Genomic DNA, 17,789 nt, shown 5'->3' on the forward strand with positions numbered 1-17,789 from the left:
ACAGATTTGTAAACAACCTTTTTTACTTTGACCGTCTACATCTTCCGATACACTCTCAGATTTATCTTTGTGTAAAGTTCTGGACACGGACATATTGTTAAGAACACGTGGTCCCTTGAACTGTGAAGTTTGGCTTCGACACTCATTCGTCAAATACATAATATCTTTAAATCATTCATTCATTTTCATTTATGCTTTTTGCCATGAATTTGCATCTAAATTCTGACTTGCTGTCTGGCAGGTCGCTCCACAGTGATCTTGTGCTGCTAAGAAATTTTCACGCATACATAATCATAAAACCTCAGAGAAAAAGGTGGCACACAGTCACAAAAAAGACAACCGGGAAAAGTAGAAAAATAAAAGGGATACTAAATCCCTAAACTCTGAAGCTTTGGAAGTGTTTCTAAATCTGGAGGATGAAGGACATGGATGTATAAATGATATTTAGCCCCACTCATAATAAATCCAACCAGGTAAATTCCAGATTTCAATTAGACAGTCGACAAAGAAGAGCTGTCCACCACATTAATGATAGTTTAATATTTTGGGTTTTGGGTTTTTGTGCATTGTGCATCCATCTAAAGGTCTCAAATATGGTTGCAATTATGTATTTTAGTATAAGGAAAACTTACTGTTTTAGGTGAACAGGATATTTGTATCTTTTACAACAATTTAACACTAAAATGCTTTCTTTCTCCAAACTAAATCAAACGCATTTTGATATTAGCCATATCTCTTCATTTATGGTGCAAATAAACACAGTCAGCTTTATTTGAGACTGTAATGCTCAAATAAAGCTTGTTGAGTCTTGGCCACCGAGAACGGCTTGGCGAAATTGCTTAATTCATTCTATTTTTAAAAAATCACATGAGGAGAACGGATTATAAAAGCATATATGATGAATTATTTATGACTGAGCTCCATTGTTCAGGAGTGTTGAAAAAAACAGAACAAAAGCAAACCGAAAACTTAAGGTTTTAAGCTGCTAACTAAACCCAGCCGTGAATTTTGGGAAGCATTCGTTGATAATGGAAGTTATGATTCATGTAGGACTTGTGACTGAAAAATTGTGTCTTGCTGTTTTACTGTCTTTACTCTGTGCAGTCTGACCAACAATTAAAGAAACCTGGCAGCACAAATACCTCTCTGGGAATGTGACCATGGTACCAGCCATGGCTCCGGATGTCAGCAGGGCTCAGCTTCAACTCCTCTTCCAGTTCTTTACGAAGTTTCTCTGGAGGAGACTCCAGCAGGTACTTCTCCTTTGAAAACTGTGACAAATGAGAGATAAATATATATATATATGTCAGTTCAGATGTAACTGGTCAGACAATACTTATATTGTATTGTCTGACCAGTTACAATTATGAATGTCAACAAAAAAAGGTGCTAAAATTTTTCCAAGTGATAAAGACTGCAAAGTATGCATAAAAATATGAATGAACTTTAAAAAATTAAACAAAAAAATAAGATTCACATGCAAATAGTGATAACTGTAGTTTACAGTTAATTGTTTGTTGTTCATACACAACGCACACAGAATTTCGTTGGTTAAGTCTCAGCCACTGAGAATGGCTTGGCGAAATTACCGGCCCCGTCATAAAAGTACAACACAGATACTTAAAATTTATTCCAGTTTAAGATGCAATGAGAAACTGGCTCTTGACTGTAACTGGATGATTTTAGCTTGATTCAGAAACTCAACAACACTGCTTTTGTTAGTCAGTGAACGGACCACGTGTAAACCACTGCCAAGCTGCTCTTGGCAGTTGAAGACACGCTCTGTGTCTTCAACACAGAGAGTAAAAAAAGTTATCAGTATCAAGGATGTGTTTAAAATGAGGCCGGAGGAAGCACAGAGATGTTGATCTCTATGACGTGTCAGACATGTCTGCCAGACTGGCTGCAAGAGAAGAGCAACACATTGAACAGAAATAATAAACTGAGAAAAATACACCAATTTTGATCTGTTTTATCCTCTGGAGCCTTTGGTGTTCTAACATCGACATTTTTTGCAAATCTCATAGTTAAAGCAATACATGGCCACTTCAGCTCTACAATCTGTACTAACTGCTAATATAAAATGCTGCAAATAGTTTGCAACACAGTTTTAGGATAATAGTAAAACTCTACTTTACAGCAAATGCTCTCAGTGACATTACTTCCCAGCTATATGGTCGTATAAATACTCATTGCTCACAGTAAGAAAGCGGGACAGAAAATATTTTGAATGCTGTTTTTTGTAATATCAGTTCTTCAAGAGAAATCATAATTTGCTGAAGCCTGCAGGTCAAAGCTTTACTGAAGACAGACCTCAGAAATTGGCCAGGAAATTCTGACTGTTGCGTCTCTTAATATGGTTGACAAATGATCACCAAAAGAAAAATACTCCCGCAAACACACACAAAGGCCCCTGAGTGTGAATCAGTAACAACTGCAAACGTTCAGCTCATTAGGCAATGTTTTTTTTTTTTTTGCGACCAAGGCGCTTAAAGGCTCAGGAGGTAGAGCAGGTCATCCTCTAATTGAAGGGTCGGCGGTTTGATCAGCAGCTTCTTCAGTCTCCATGTCAAAGCGTTCTTAGGAAGAGCCTCAATTATACACAGCCAACTAGAGTGTGTACATTGCAGAAGGGGATTTCTACAGGCAGAACAGAGGATTTGTATGTTAATGCTTAATCAATCAGAAAGGAAATCAGCTTATTTGTAAAATCATTTTTTTTAGTATAACTGAAAACAGTTTACTTGGGTTAGATTTACACTTATATCCATGTTATACATAATTCACTGCCCTGCCTTCAATTTGCCATAAATCCCTTTTAATTCCTTCAAGTTCACCTAATCTGCTCTAGAGCTATTTGCATGAAGAAAATGGGAACTCCCTAAATGGGACCCAGAAGCTACTGTAACGACTGATGGCTGTGGAAAGATTGAGATCAGACGAGCAACCTAATATAATTAATGCACAAGGCAGGCACACACAAATATCTGTGTGCACACAAAAAAACTTGACAGAAATCTGAACAGGGATAAAAATCCACAAAGGAATAAAAAGTGAAAACAAAATCTTCATGACTGCCAGTATGTGGAGGAATGAGGCAGGCAACCAGAATAAACAGTAAACAAACTTGTCGCTGGGGCTAATCTTTTCTTTTTTCCTAATATTTGCCCCAGTTACGTTGCTCTTTTTTCCCCCCAGAACTGGTGTCATTCCCTGGCACACAATCAAATACACACAGTTCACACAAACAAGTCTTTGACCAAATCCTGATAAAGTTCTAGCAAGATTGTTGTCAGACTTTTCAGCGACAACACAAACATTATGAGTAAAGATGGGAAGCTGTAATGACACCTTTATGTACAGCGTGGTTTTTACACCGCTTCACAAGTGTCCACATTTGATACGCGACTCGAACACACAATCTTATCACTTTCAGGTTGCTGAGAGGCAAAATTATTAACTTCCTCCTCTCCTCTTGCCCCTCTTCGCTTCTATAATCCTCTGGGGAGGATGGAGGAATATCACCACGGAGGCGAGGTCTCCCAGATTAGATTCAAGGTGTGTGTGAGTGGGTTTGTGTGAAGGTGAGAACAGGCCAATAAAAAACAGACGGGTCAAGTGTGCCGTTATTGCTTTTTCCCCATCTCTGTGGAAACCCAAGAGGTACCTGGATTGGAACTGATGCTCAACAGTGGAGTCAATGTGTGTGCGAATGTGCGTGTGCGCACATATATATATATATGAAGGGTTATGAGGTAAATTGAACTGTCAACATGGCTCTATTTATGACAGGTTTCATGAAATAGGCTGACATTAAAGGGGAAACACTGATGGAGACCAGCAAACAATAGACAATAAAAGGTGACACAACAGGCATCTGTATTCTAATATGTGAAGGCAATAAAATCTGCACTAAATCCTTTAGAAAAAAAAACACTGTTGTGGAGTTCAACATCTATGAGGTGTTGTTTCTACAACGGCATGGATGGTATCCAAGTATTTGAAATGCTAGAGTGCTTTTCTTCACAACCTTTGACTTTACAGAACAAGGTTTTGGGTCAAGCAGGCTTAAAAGTTATTAATCTTTGAAAAGGTCCAGATTCAAAGGTTGGCCATCATGTCATGTTATACAAAGTTAATTTTTTTTCTGTCTGTACATTTAAATCTTCAAAGTTACATCTTCAGTTTGTGAATTTCATCTTTAAATGCAAATGTATCAATTTAGGTGCAAATTTATTCATTTTCTGGCAGATTTATGTGTAAAGTAATCATGTTTTTGCTGTATGAAAGTGACATTTTCAAGTGGTCTGGCCCAGATTGAATAAAAGTGAAAATGTTCAGCAAAACCAAGACGTATTTCAAAGTCCATGTAAAGCACTTTGAAATGCATTGCGGCTGAAATGTCCTATACAAATAAAATTTGATTGATTGATTGATTTAGAAATGCTGTCTTACTGCTAAACATGTTCTTTAAACATGTTTAAAGAAAACATACATAAAATTAAAAAGTGATTATCATTTTACAATATTTTAGCATGTCATTTAATAAATGATTGTATCATTTAATTTTTTTTTATGAAAAAGAAACATTTGAACTCAGTGAAAATGATTTTTAATCTAGATCTGGTAAAGGTGTGAATAAGTTTCAGCTATACTTTAATATCAAAAGAAATATGCAAGTTGGTATTGCTAATATTAGCTAGTTTGGATACTAGAAAGAACAGTAAGATAACTTCATCTGTTTTGCAATTTGCCATTAGATTGCATTCAATTTAGGTGGGTCATCACTTCCAGATCAGTTACTTTGAGACAAATTGGATCTAAAGTTGTAGGGAGAAGCAGAAGAAGATGATGAGTTAGGACAGTTCTTAAATGCTGTGAAAGAGAGTAAAACATTTCTTTCAGAAGAATATATTACTCCATGGCAAAAGAGGAACAATGGGAATAAGTGGAATGGGAGTCAGTGACAATGACTAATGTGATGTTTTTATTGCAGTTACAAAGACGGAGAGGATACCCTTTACTATCCTGACTGCTTAGTCTCAATTCTCAAGGTGCATGTACTTCCCTTTTTACTTTTCAGAGTAGATCTTCCTCTGCCACATTTATCAGATTGCTTTTTACTATGTCCAAAGATTTGTTTTTCAGTGTGTGGCAGAAGCTTTTTTTAACTTTACCAAATGGTGGAAAAGATCAACTGGTCATTATGGTTTAAAGTTGTGAAAACGACACATTTCTGATTTGGTAATTATGAACAAAAAGGAAGAACCATTCAAGAGACATTTCACATCATAGCAACAGCTAAAGTAATCTTCTATAATTTATTAATAGTTTACTGTGATGAAATATTTCTTAAATAAACATGATTGTCAGAAGGTAATTTGATTTAATCAGGGATAATCTGTACATTTTGAATATGAGCAGAACAGCTTCAAAGTTGAATATTATGTCACTTTCATATATAAATATTAAAGTTTTTATACTGCATGCAAGAGTTCACTCAGCCGCTGGCCTTTTCTTGTTGACGAGTTGCACCAAACCAGGGAATGAGCACAATTCATTAAGAGAATATGTAAGAGTTGCAGGTATAGATTCAGTAACACAATATCCCCAAAGGGCAGTTAAAAGCATCATGGTGAGCCCCAGTAAATGGTTAAATTAGGAGCAGAGATGAAAACAGGCGCAGAGGAAAACAGGCGCATGAGCACAGCAGGAACTCTCCTCCACAGAGACATGAATAAAGTCAACATAAAGACAAGACATCAAACATTCAGGAGGACACAGAGGCACACAGACAGACAACAGAAATTCATTAATGTAGACAGAGAGGCAGACATGGAGGTAGACAGGTAGCCCATTAGCAGATGAGAGGGAGTTTAGGCAATTTAGCAGCTGATGCAGGACTTTTTTTCCCTAGGGAGGGTGAATGGAGTGAAAGGGATTGTTGTACATGTGCGCGCCCAATGGCAATGTGTTTTAGTGTGCATCTTTTGATGCATCTCTATGTGTGTGTGCATATCTGTGAGATCTCCAAAGATAAGTCTGGTATTTTTAGAGCACCTGAGAGAAAACACCAACAGGTAAAAAGAGTCAGAAACTATGGCAAGAGGCTTAGCACACATTTGAAAATGAGTCAAAGATAACATAGTGTGATCCATCACCTAATTTACACCAACATTCACTTTAGACTGCTGTTCTCACTGCAGGCCAATTACGCGGTTTCGTCTCATGGCTTTTACACCCACCCCACCCCCACCCCCCCACCCCCCCAAGTGAAAATTGACATCACTATCACTCAAAATCATGAAGTAAAAAAAAACAAAAACAAAAAAAACCAGAACCACCTAAACAGAAAATAAATGAAAGGGATGATAATGGGGATAAATTCAAAATAGATGCACATATTTATGCATATATTACACACCCTTCTTCATATGCTGTATGCAGTGACGTGCAGTGAGGTTCATGGCTGGGGAGGCACTGACTTGATCAAAATAATAAGACCCCCTGCATGTTCTACACCGTGTTCCAAATTATGCAAATGATATTTTCTCAGAATAATTTTCAAGTCATGAACTATTACAGTGTAAATCAAATTTTACTGAACAAAACTCTCCATGAGAACAGCATTTTTTCAAAAATAAAAAAACTCAAAATTCACTGTTTCAAATTATTATGCACAGCAGATTTTCTAAACATTTTATGGATTATAAAGAACTGCAAACGGTCATTCTTTGAATGTGCAGCATTAAGTGGTCACATGTACTAAAATCAAAAGCTATTTCAATCAAAAACATCTTAGCAAACTGAGTTAAATGTTAACATAATTATCCCTTCTCTGCCATTTCTGATCGCTTCTCCGCAAACAAAGCAGTTTTGAAGAAATATGAATCAAAATTGGTTGAGCTAAATAAAAAATAAATACTTCATAGTACAAAACACAAGATGAAAATAGCCATATAAGTTATCTTATCATTATATTATTCTTCTGTGATGACACATCATGGCAGAACTGCATGTCACTGGTTGTATGTGTGTCTTACTCTGGTTCTTTGAATTTGCTTTGTGTGTCTCGCTCTGAACTGATTATAAGCTCTATCCAGTTTGCATACTCTCCACCAGCACAACATGAAATATTATAATTAGGAATGTCCAAATCCAGTTTGAAATGTCATGATCAAACTCGATCAAAGCATTTCTAAAGGTTAGTTCCAGGGTCTTTGAGAAGATGTCACTGTCAATCAGCTATTTACGTCAGCCAAACGCATTTCTGCTTATAGAGAAATGAAAATATCAACAACAGGTACAAATTACAGAAACTATTTACAAACCATTAAAGCTATTATGTGTCAAATAAGGTATGTTATCAGAAACAAATGAAAACTTTATGTAACGTAGGTGACAGCGAGCTAATGTTGCAGATCACGGCTCCTTGCACAGAAACTCCACTTGGGGCTGAACTTCTGTAGATGTGAAGAATTTGATAAACTTGATGTTTATTTTTTTGTTGTTTGAAAATATGAAAGATACATTTTACAATTTGCATAAAGTAACTTTTTCGAGTTGAGTTGTTCAGATTTCTTTTAAAATAAAAAACTACAAAAACTTATGTTGCATTTCCCTTTATCATTTCCCGTTCCCCGTGTATAGAAATGTAAGCAACAAAATGTATCCATACTGCAATGAGGAGATGTTTAAAGTCAAAGAATATAAGTAGGAATTATTGTTATTACCTTAAGTCACTTGAAGCATTTGTGAAACTGTCTACTGCGCAATGTGGAAATGAATAAAAAAGTATTGGACTACAAAGAAATAGTTCAACAATATAATGACAGAAATGGTTTATGCTGCAAAAGTTTGCTCGGTTTGGTGACATTAATTTGAAAAATAAGCCCTGCATATGCATCCTGTGAAACAGTGCAGCAATTTGTAAAATAAAGTAGTTTATTTGAATTCCTCACTGCAAGGGTGAAAGCCAAGCAAATCTTGGGTGTGAAGGCATGAGTAGTAAATGACATGGAAAATGTTTGATGACAAATCTAAAAACCTGCAGAGAAGAAGGAAAGCATCTGGTGTTTACAAGCGAGTATGAAAAGTAAAAAAAGAAGGAATACACTCCAACAGGGACAGCACCAAACAAAGGAGAAGAATGCACTCCAAACAGACGACTGCGCTCGGTTTTAAGCGTCAGAAGGCTGGGTCTTTCTTCTTTGGCCGGGGGAACAGCCTCTAACCCCGTTGTCAGGGTAACACTCTGAACCGTGGTGGTGTTAGTGGTGGTGGGGTGTTCCCACCTCCTGCACACTCACACACACATTTCAAAAAAAGGCTTTAAGGCAAATGGTTCAGATTTCAGAGAACCTTCCTTCCTATTTATCTTTTTCCTTCTTCACCCCTCTTCATCCAGATATCTCCCCTTTTCTTCTGATGATAGGGTCATGGATTGCTGGTAGAAAAAAAAAAACATGAATCCTCATATTTTCCATTGCAGCCACAAACACAGTGACTGTACAACTTTATGAAGGCTTGTGTTTACATCTACGTTGAATTTCACTCCCTTCCAGATTGTTGTAATCCCTGTGTTGTGGCCTCAGTCTAATTTCTACTCTCAAATTCCCGGCCATTGTAACAGATGCACATCAAGTTACATGGTCAACGCTTTATCCATCGAAGGGAATTGCCTATAACATTAGATCTCTTTAATTTTCTTGGCAAGATGACATGCAGTGGAATACAAAATAAATTTAGCTTTTATTGAAGCAATTAAAGTAGCTTCTAACACACATTTAAGTGTACATATCGTAAAGTATTACTTGAACCAGATAACCTCAAAAGTGAGCAATTATTGGTGTTAAAATAATAATGAACAATATTGCTAAATAATAAAGTGAAACTATAATCTGACAATGTTAAATGGTTCCTTTTTTTTTCTTTATGTTTATGTAAAAAGAGTTGTTTTATTTCACAGAGCATCACCCACATTTTGAAGCAGATGCAGATTATAAAAAATTCATTGCTTTCCATGATCTCATGTGAAAACACTTCAGGAAAATAAAAATGTAACCAAGCGTGAAAAGAGTGAAGTGATAATATAATCCGAACTGTTCAAAACCCCAGCAGATGCACAACAACCTTCATAACTTTGTCACTCAAACCTGAGATACGGAAAACTTGACATATGAAAAAGAAAAAAAAGGTACTCCACCCCGTTTGTCCATGTGAACAAACTCTCATTATGATTGAGATATTCCTGGCACTGGAAAAGACAGATAAAAATGACACCTCATGTGTCATTTGATCACTGCGTATCAGGAAGCAAACTGGTTTATTTGCGGAGAAGGAGTGAGGACTACTGGTACACACTCAAGAGTATGAGAGCGATAACAGTGACCTTCTGCTGTCATCAAGAATGAGCGTCTCCTTCATGTACGTTCACAGAGAGCATCCACCCCTGGAGGGAGCTGGATGCTGATGTATTATATCACTATATGCACACAAACAAGCATATACAAAGCACTGCTGTAAGCTGTCAGTCAGCCTGCTATCAGTGAGACCCCCTGTACTGACTGACAGCTGGTGGACAGGATATGACATACACCCACACCCCCACTGAGACTGCAGGAAGCCCCTGCTTCAAAATTACATTAATCCCTTATACTTCTCCTTCATTTGCCCCAGTCTGCCTAGTTCAATGTATTCTAGAAGCCCTTAAAGGTAGAAAGCGACAGCAACAATGCGAGTCAACAAGGTGGTGGTGTAGGTGAGAGAGGGAGAAAAACTCTAGTAACAATAAACTCGCTACCTCCAACAATCAGAGGAAAGGGCACAAGCTACTGTGCAGTCTGACAGAAACAACCCCGGGGAAAAGAGTCTTCAATTCACAATCCTCTCCTTCTAAAGTTTAATTGCTGTGATATTTGCAAGTGAGCCTGAGGAATCAATATTCCTGTCCACTCCCTGTCTTTTCTCTAATCTAAACTCGAGTTTGAAACTATTATCCTCAAGATACTGGCTAAAGTGGCTTTTCAGGATCTCTCTAGGTATCAATGGCTTTAAAGTTCCAATATGAAAGTAGCAGTTTTAAGTTTTCTTTAAAACCACAAGGAAAAGAAGTTGCTGCCTCTGCAGAGCTACTCCGGCTGGTCAATTTCAGTCCCTCCCCCTCTTTGTCTTCCTCCTTCCTTGTCACTAAATATAAAGCCCAGGTTTGCCTCTTTGAATGTGACCTGGAGCCTGAAGAACTTAAATATTTCATTTTTCTCCCAGGACCCAGCAGAGTGATATTGAGGAAGACACAGCCAAGTGGACAGGCTTCATTCAAATTGCCTGATCAAATCATGCAAGTGCACATGCATCATGGGTAATCTGTCATTGCTGCTACCAAGATCCTCAGTACCCAAAACCCATGCATGCTGCTACTACAGTCTGACCAAGGAAGGATTGTGCTTATTATGTTCCATCACCAATAACTGAAAGAGCTTTGAAAGTCAACATTGATGATAAAGTCCAGGATCTGAAGCTGATAAGTGAATGTTGAAATATTAAAGTTGAAAGCCTGGGTCAGTTCTATAACTTCAACCAGTGTCCAATCATTATAGCGTAAAAAGTTTGGGTAAGAATACATTTTATTTTACTCTTAAGCTGTATGGGTGTTGGGACAAGATTTTTTTTGCAGTTTTGAAAACCAAACCTCATGACAGCCTAAACAGATTTTCTCCTTTAAGAATGTTAACAGGATCACATATTTTCTCTTCACCGAGTCAGATGGATCATAGGCTCAGTAACATAACCTAAACTCTGACCTGAATGGTGTTTTTATGGGAGCTTTCGTCAACACAGCGCAGTCTGGCTATTTATGGTCATCGTAAATATTTCCACTTTTAGCAGTGCTAAAACTCTTACAACTTATTTACATAGCAAAAAAAAAAAAAAAAAAAAGAAGAAAGAAAACACAAGAAAACTGCATTTGACCAAGAGAGCCTCTCTCATCATTCAGGCTTTAATGTCTGACTTCCTTCAATGATTTACTTGTTTTCCTGTGTTTTTTTTTTTTCAGCTTTAAATCTTACTAAAGATTTACTTCTCTTCCTTTTTTCTTCCTCCATCACCGATCCACCAGCTGAGGAACATCTATCAACACTTTGATGAGAAGACCATTACTAAGAGTGAAACATAAGTGTGTGCATTATGGGTGTAGCTGTCATCGTGGTAGAAGATGTATGATGACGATCCACTGCCTGAAGGGCTAAATGTCCTCTGTGTGCCTGCTTTGTATTAGTCTTATTTGTTTACGATCAACATCATGCAGGCATCCACAATGCCTGACACTGTGGTGATTGAACTCTTTTCCTTTTGGGTTCATTTATTTTGGTGACTTTAAATCTGTTCAGTTTGCTCATGACAGCAGATTCAGGCTCAGCGAGAAGGAAAACGGGAAGCTTTGGGGGCAAGGGGAGTTACAAAAACAGGAAAAGAAAAAAAAAAAGGTTCATAGAAACTTTTCATCAGATTCAGACACACAAAAAACATAGAAACATCGAAAGCTTTAATGAGGTTGGGCTTGTGATTATGACTGCTCTTATTTCCCTGGGCTCTGAGCCCATGATCTATGTGCTAAGCAGGCCAATAGACGCCACATCTCCTCTCTGTCGAACGCACAAAAGCAACGTTGACGGAAGTAAACATAAATTTCCCCAAAGCCTCCGCACAGACACAGCTTCCTGTTTTAAACCAACACTTCACAACAAGCAGAAACACAAAGAGAAAGCCTGTGTGCAAACAAGATGGGGCACACATAAATACTAGCCAACAAACAAGATGACAGTGTTTTTATTTTGCTGCACACATACAGTTATTAAAAAAAAAAGCATCAAGGATGCCCAACATAAGATGCAGTGGATGATTAGAGATTACACACATTTAATTAAATATTACTCTGGACGAGATTAGACGATATCGTAAATCAGATTAGTCTAATACATCTGCTAATAACACATGGAGCCACACACATTGAGTTGTTATGATTGGAGAACGTGTTTGCAAATTAATAGGATTAACATGGTGGTCTTCACAAGTAGTAGTAATTGTGGCACAGATGTGTAAAAAGCTTTAAAAAATAGTTAATTAACTACTTAATTGCACACTAAAAATAAAAAAATAAAACCTTTAACTTATATAACTTAAAGGAATTGATTTGATTGTTTAGTGCTTAGGCAAACAACAGAAGCTTGCAGCAATGGGGTGCAGCTTTTTGGATGCAAAGTGGTAAAACAGGTATAACAGTTTGGGCATAATTTAAAGAATTCCTGGACACATAAAAATGGACAAAATCTATATTTCCTTTTATTTCCTTAAAATCACCATAAAAATAATCCGTACACACTGGTTGTATTGAAAAAGAACATGTATGTTATCAGGCCTATTGGAAGAGCAAAACAATATCCAGATCATCACATGGATAAGGCCCAAAACACTCAAATTATCACACATCAGATGAGACAAGAGGGCGTATTTGCAAACAGCTTTAAAGACTACTTACTGACGCCACACCTATTGATGCTGTTGCCATGGTTAGTCAATATTCTACATGCCCCAGCTGGTGTCTCCCTGAGGAAGAAAAGTGTTTGGGTGTGTGCACGAGTGTGAGAGAGAGAGAGAGGTTAATGCATCCTATGTGTGCATTGCTCCGTCATGTGTAGTGAAGTGTACCGAAGAGGAAAACATAGCTGGTTGGAGGCAGCTATCATGGACTCCTATTGTGTGTGCAATTGTTTTTTAGTCCACCCCCCATTTCGTGTGATCTGTACATATAGCATTTTTCCTTGAGTCGTCAGTTTTCTTCATGGAGAAGTGGTTGGCCGAGTAAATCCCCGACTCTGAAACAATGCTCATTTAAGCAAATACATTTAGAAAAGCAATGGACCAATAAGCAACATCATGCTGCACAAAGAAATATAACACATGGGAGAATTTTATGTTCAGATGAGATCAAAATGAAATATTTCCACCTAAATGTAAAGCACAATGGGGGTGGAAAACTAGCACTGCACATTACCCTGAACACACCACCACTTTGAGAAATAGGGGAGGCAGCATCATGGTTTGGGAAAGCTTTTTCTCCCACCAGAACAAGGAAGTTGGTTGGGGAATATTGTAATGCGAAAAGAGCTAAATAAAGAGACAATCCTGGAACCAACAATGTTACATGGTGAAAAACATTATGAAATGATTTTAATTAAAGCATGTTCATGTGTCAGAATGCCCTAGTCAAAGTCTGAACCAAAATCTAATTGGTAATTTCTACAGTGACTTAAAAAATGATATTGAAAGATGCTCAATATCTTTATTTTGGAGGTATTTTGGAGAAAATAATGGGGAAGACTTATTTTTACATCTGCCACATTGGTAGAAACTAATAAAAAATATAATATTGAATATAAAAGGTGGTTGTATAAGTTTTGACTGGAAGAGGTCAAATTCAAATGAATGTCACACTATTCCAAAAATGTAAAAAGGGATTTATATCCTGTTTTATTTTGCTATTTCTTCATAATTATGCACTTTGTTGCACTGGTCTATTACATACAAACCTAACAGGAAAGGTCCTTTTTATTACACATTTGTTCTGTTACAAGTACGGCAATTACCAGTCATATTCTCAGCTCTGTCTACTATCATCTCAAAATTTCGCCCTTTAAATTTTCTTCAAACCCAGATTAAATATCTGGTTTGCAGCACATGTGCCAATAAAACAAGATGGTAAACTTCTGAGTGGTAAAGAACAATTTTCTGGTACCAGAATCAACAGAAAAAAACTTTAAATTGACTTCAAATTTTCTTAAACTGGTATTCAGACCCTTCTCATAGTTCTTGACCCCAGCCGGCTCCCTCATCCATCTTTTTTTGACTTGGCCTGACCTCTGAGTAATCAGAGAGAGATATAGAGAATGAAGGATTTGCTGTTCAATATATTTCCTCCTACTTCACTGTGCAGCTCATACTTCGCCTCACCATCTCGTTGTGCTGCAATTTATAGACGGCTCGAAGTGTACACACACGTCTGACTCATCCGCTGGCTTTCCTTGACATCACTGCTTTATTTTCCACCTCTCCTCTAGTCAGGTTCCTCCATCTACCATCCTTTAGGCAAACTCTGCAGCCTTCTCCTGCCTCCCGGGAGGCTCGGCTTTGATCCTTTCCCTGAACCTGTCGGTTTTGTTTTTCCCACACATCTCTTTCTATGACACATACAGGAGAGAAAACAAGCTGAGGTAGGTCAGTGGTCTCATTTCCTCTCTCCCAAAAACATCTGGACCAGCATGTCGTACCTCTCCTCAACTAAATCCTTAACTTTTTCATCTAACTCTCTTATCTCCTTTCTCCCTCTTATGTTCCATCCTTTCTATTTCCTGTCTCCTCACACTGACTGCATCTTCCCTCCCTTCAGCCCATCATCTCTCCACAGCACATCATATCATCCTTCTCTCCGGGTATCTTCCTTTTCCGATCCACTCAGCCAGGATGTTGGTGTGTAAACATCAGCGTGTGAATTTGCTTTGACATCATACAACAGAAAGAAGCATCTTACTGTTCAATCAGCAAATAAGAAACAGGATGTAGAAGAGAATAAGTCAGAAAAGACAGAGCTGGTGTTCCCTTCTTTTACACACTATGCATCTTAAATCTATTGCAGCTTACTTATAAAAAATGAAATAGTACAATTTTCTCCCTTTTTACATAGAGTGAAACTGATTTATAATGTAACAACCTTTTCAGACAAGCATTGTTGCCCATTTATCCGACGGTAACTGAATGTGTCTGCAGGGCTGTATCTGAGTTTGGCTTATGAGCAACTTTTCATTAGCATTTATGAATTACATCATTAGTGCTCTTTTGTTGTTCTTATCATTGTTATGAAGCATGATTGAAGTTGAACTAAACTGAAGCAGGTGAAGTAATATCTCTGATGGTATTTTGTGAAATGTAGTTTTGTGCCAGATTAAACATATTCCAAACACTTCAGATTTTGTCTCATCAGTCTGCAGAATATTTTTCTCAAACGTCTTGTGGAATATAGATTGTTTTTTTTGGGTTTTTTTGCAAATTAAAGCTGAGTCTTTGTGCTTTTGTTGGGACTCTCTGCTTTGAATGTGGCTTTTGTATTTTATGTGATTGCAGGATGAGTTACTGATGCGCTCTTGAAGTATTTTTTGTCAGGCCAACTCATCCTGAGCAGGTTCACCAGCGATTCAAGGTTCCTTTATTTGTCAATAATGTTTTGTTTTCTGGATTTCCAAAGAACCAGAATGACAAATGACCAGAATGATAAATTCCTAGAGATTGAGGCATATGTTAGTTTTCGAGATCTTTAATATTACTTTGTGTTAACAGGTACGTTCTATTTAAATTATTTCTTGACTCTGTGGCAGAAAACAAACCAATTTTGAAAAAACAACAACCAAAAAACAGTAAAATCCCTTCAATCAAATCAACTAATTCATTGCATTTGTCACAAAGATATTCACTTCCAAGTGTACATGGAAATTTTAGTATTCTTCTATAAAAGTAAGTATTAAGTATTAAATCTCCTCCACTCCATGTACAGAGAATTTTCTCGTTATCTCTAATTGAGAAAGAGTCTGGTAGTGTCTACGACAACGGGAACCAGCTGGTGTAACTCAAAGATGCTCTGGGGTAATTTATTTGCTCAGCTGGAAATTTACATCTAACCTTTAATTATTGCTTCAGATAAAAACTTGTGAAAGGTGAGGAAGAGGCTCCGTTTTCACCTTTAAAATAGAATCGATATAAAATATGAATACAGTACGCACAGTAAAATTAAGTCTGGTGACTTAAAATGTGTTATTCTGTCATTTGTTTCTCCAGATTCTCCCCTGAAGCAGGTGCCACCCCATCATCCCTGCCTCTCTGGTTCAGGCCATTAATAGCCAATTTTCTGCCTATTGGGGGTAAAAGGTCATCACCTTGATGGATTGAAGGTCTCAGGACTTATCAATGTGACCCCACCACACACAAATAAACACACATTTCCAGGCTGAGGTTTGGACATGCAGTGAGGCATTAAAATGTGACGTGTGCACACATATTGCATATACACACACATCCATACATTTGTCATTTCCCATTTAACCAGAGCCATTACTGTCCACACCAGGGTCATCTATCTCAACAGTGACAGGTGTGAAGGGAAAACCACAAATTCGAAATGGCTTTCTCCAATGCAGTTAAAGAGGATGGGGACAGAAAGGGAAGGAAGCAGCAGCTGAGGGACCCAGCAGTAGAAAAGAAAATTAGGAAAGATGGGGGCTGGTGATGGGGGACAGTTCGGTCATTATTTATTTACCAAATCTAACAACACCGATGATGTACTGCTGGGCTATTAATCATCAATATTTCTCTTTGCATTTTATGATCCATCATCCTGTTAGACAAGAGTAGCTTCCAAGAAGAAGGGTAAAAAATTGATCAGCAAAAGTCAAAAGAGGAATTTCTTAGAGGGATCTACAGTTCAGCTTCAGTTTTCATTCTTTTCAGCACTTTGGCTTTTTTGTTTCACCGGTGGCCTTGGCCAAGAGCTGCAATCCTTGTTACCAAGGATAGAGACACATATGGTGACACAGCATCTAATTAATCATTAATTAATCAATGAGTGACAGCAAAGGATTAATCATCTTTGTAAGTTGAAACTCTGCCAACATGCAAACAAACACTGCTGCAGCCTTTAATGATTAAGTCACCTTTTCATGCTGTCTTTTTCCTGTGGTCACAATGTTTATGATGAAAAGCGCCTTCGCTCGGGAACTGAAGGATTAAGATTAACTTGAAACCTGAAACAAAGACCAAATGGGATCAAATGGTTTTAAAAAAGCAAACTGCTTCCAATTAACAGACGCTTCATTTGGCATCTGCTGGACTTGAGAGATTCGTACTGCCATTAAAATGAAATACATGTCATTTTACATTTTACAGTCTGTACATAAAGTACAAAAAGTAATCCATCAGCTGGTTTTGAAAATTAAATCTTCTTAATAAAGAGTAGAAATACCAATAATTATTGAACAATTGAGAGGCTCAAGACATTTAAAAGAAAAGGCGGAAAAGTGAGAAAATAATAGACTTGGAGATTAATACAAGCACGCAAAAGAGGGGAATTTTTAACAAGAATTATCCCATAAAAACATGAAAGAGAGAAAACAGTGATGCTGATGGACAGTAAGAAAATCTTTGATCCCTTAAATAGACGATGGATGCATATCAATCAGTTAAATCTCTCTGTGACAACTCACACACGCGCACACACACACACACGCATGCAGACAGGCTTCCTCGTTAACCCGGCCAGCAGAAAGAAGCACACCCAACAGCTGAGCTGCTATTGGCCAGAAATGATGTCATCTCTTCCTGGAGGTTGAGCAGCGAGCCGTACAATTGGCTGGCTGAGAGACACAGTAGGAAAGTGCTGCTGAGGTATCAGTTCCATTCATACAGAAGCAGCAATGAAGCATGTTTTGTCTGTGTGCATGCATGCGTGTGTGTGTGCATCTGTTTTTATGTGCATGTGACCACTCCCCGCTGAGACATACAGAAGGAGCCATTAGGGCTGCGTCCATCATTCGGAGGTCCAGGCATTACCTGCTGGGATATTCCCTAATGGTCTCTCCTTCTGTCTCTCTCTCTCACACACACACACACACACAGGAATTTCACAACAGTGCACGCATTCAGATGTGCACGCACACAGCTGATGGGGGGTTGGGAGATGGGTGTTG

General features: G+C 37.9%; 1 protein-coding gene across 4 annotated transcripts in view; it reads right to left on the minus strand.

Annotated features, from left to right (window-relative positions):
- Positions 1-17,789, minus strand: part of sh2d3ca (SH2 domain containing 3Ca) — a 53,627-nt gene that overhangs the window by 10,768 nt on the left and 25,070 nt on the right. For all 4 annotated transcript variants that reach the window (XM_055040475.1, XM_055040474.1, XM_055040477.1 and 1 more), the window contains one exon: positions 1,143-1,271. In XM_055040475.1, coding sequence (XP_054896450.1) covers positions 1,143-1,271 — 129 coding nt within the window. The remainder of the gene's footprint in view (positions 1-1,142; positions 1,272-17,789) is intronic.

Source organism: Poeciliopsis prolifica, unplaced genomic scaffold (assembly GCF_027474105.1).
Source record: "Poeciliopsis prolifica strain line A6 unplaced genomic scaffold, Auburn_PproV2 SCAFFOLD015, whole genome shotgun sequence".
In the NCBI taxonomy this organism is placed as follows: Eukaryota; Metazoa; Chordata; class Actinopteri; order Cyprinodontiformes; family Poeciliidae; genus Poeciliopsis; species Poeciliopsis prolifica.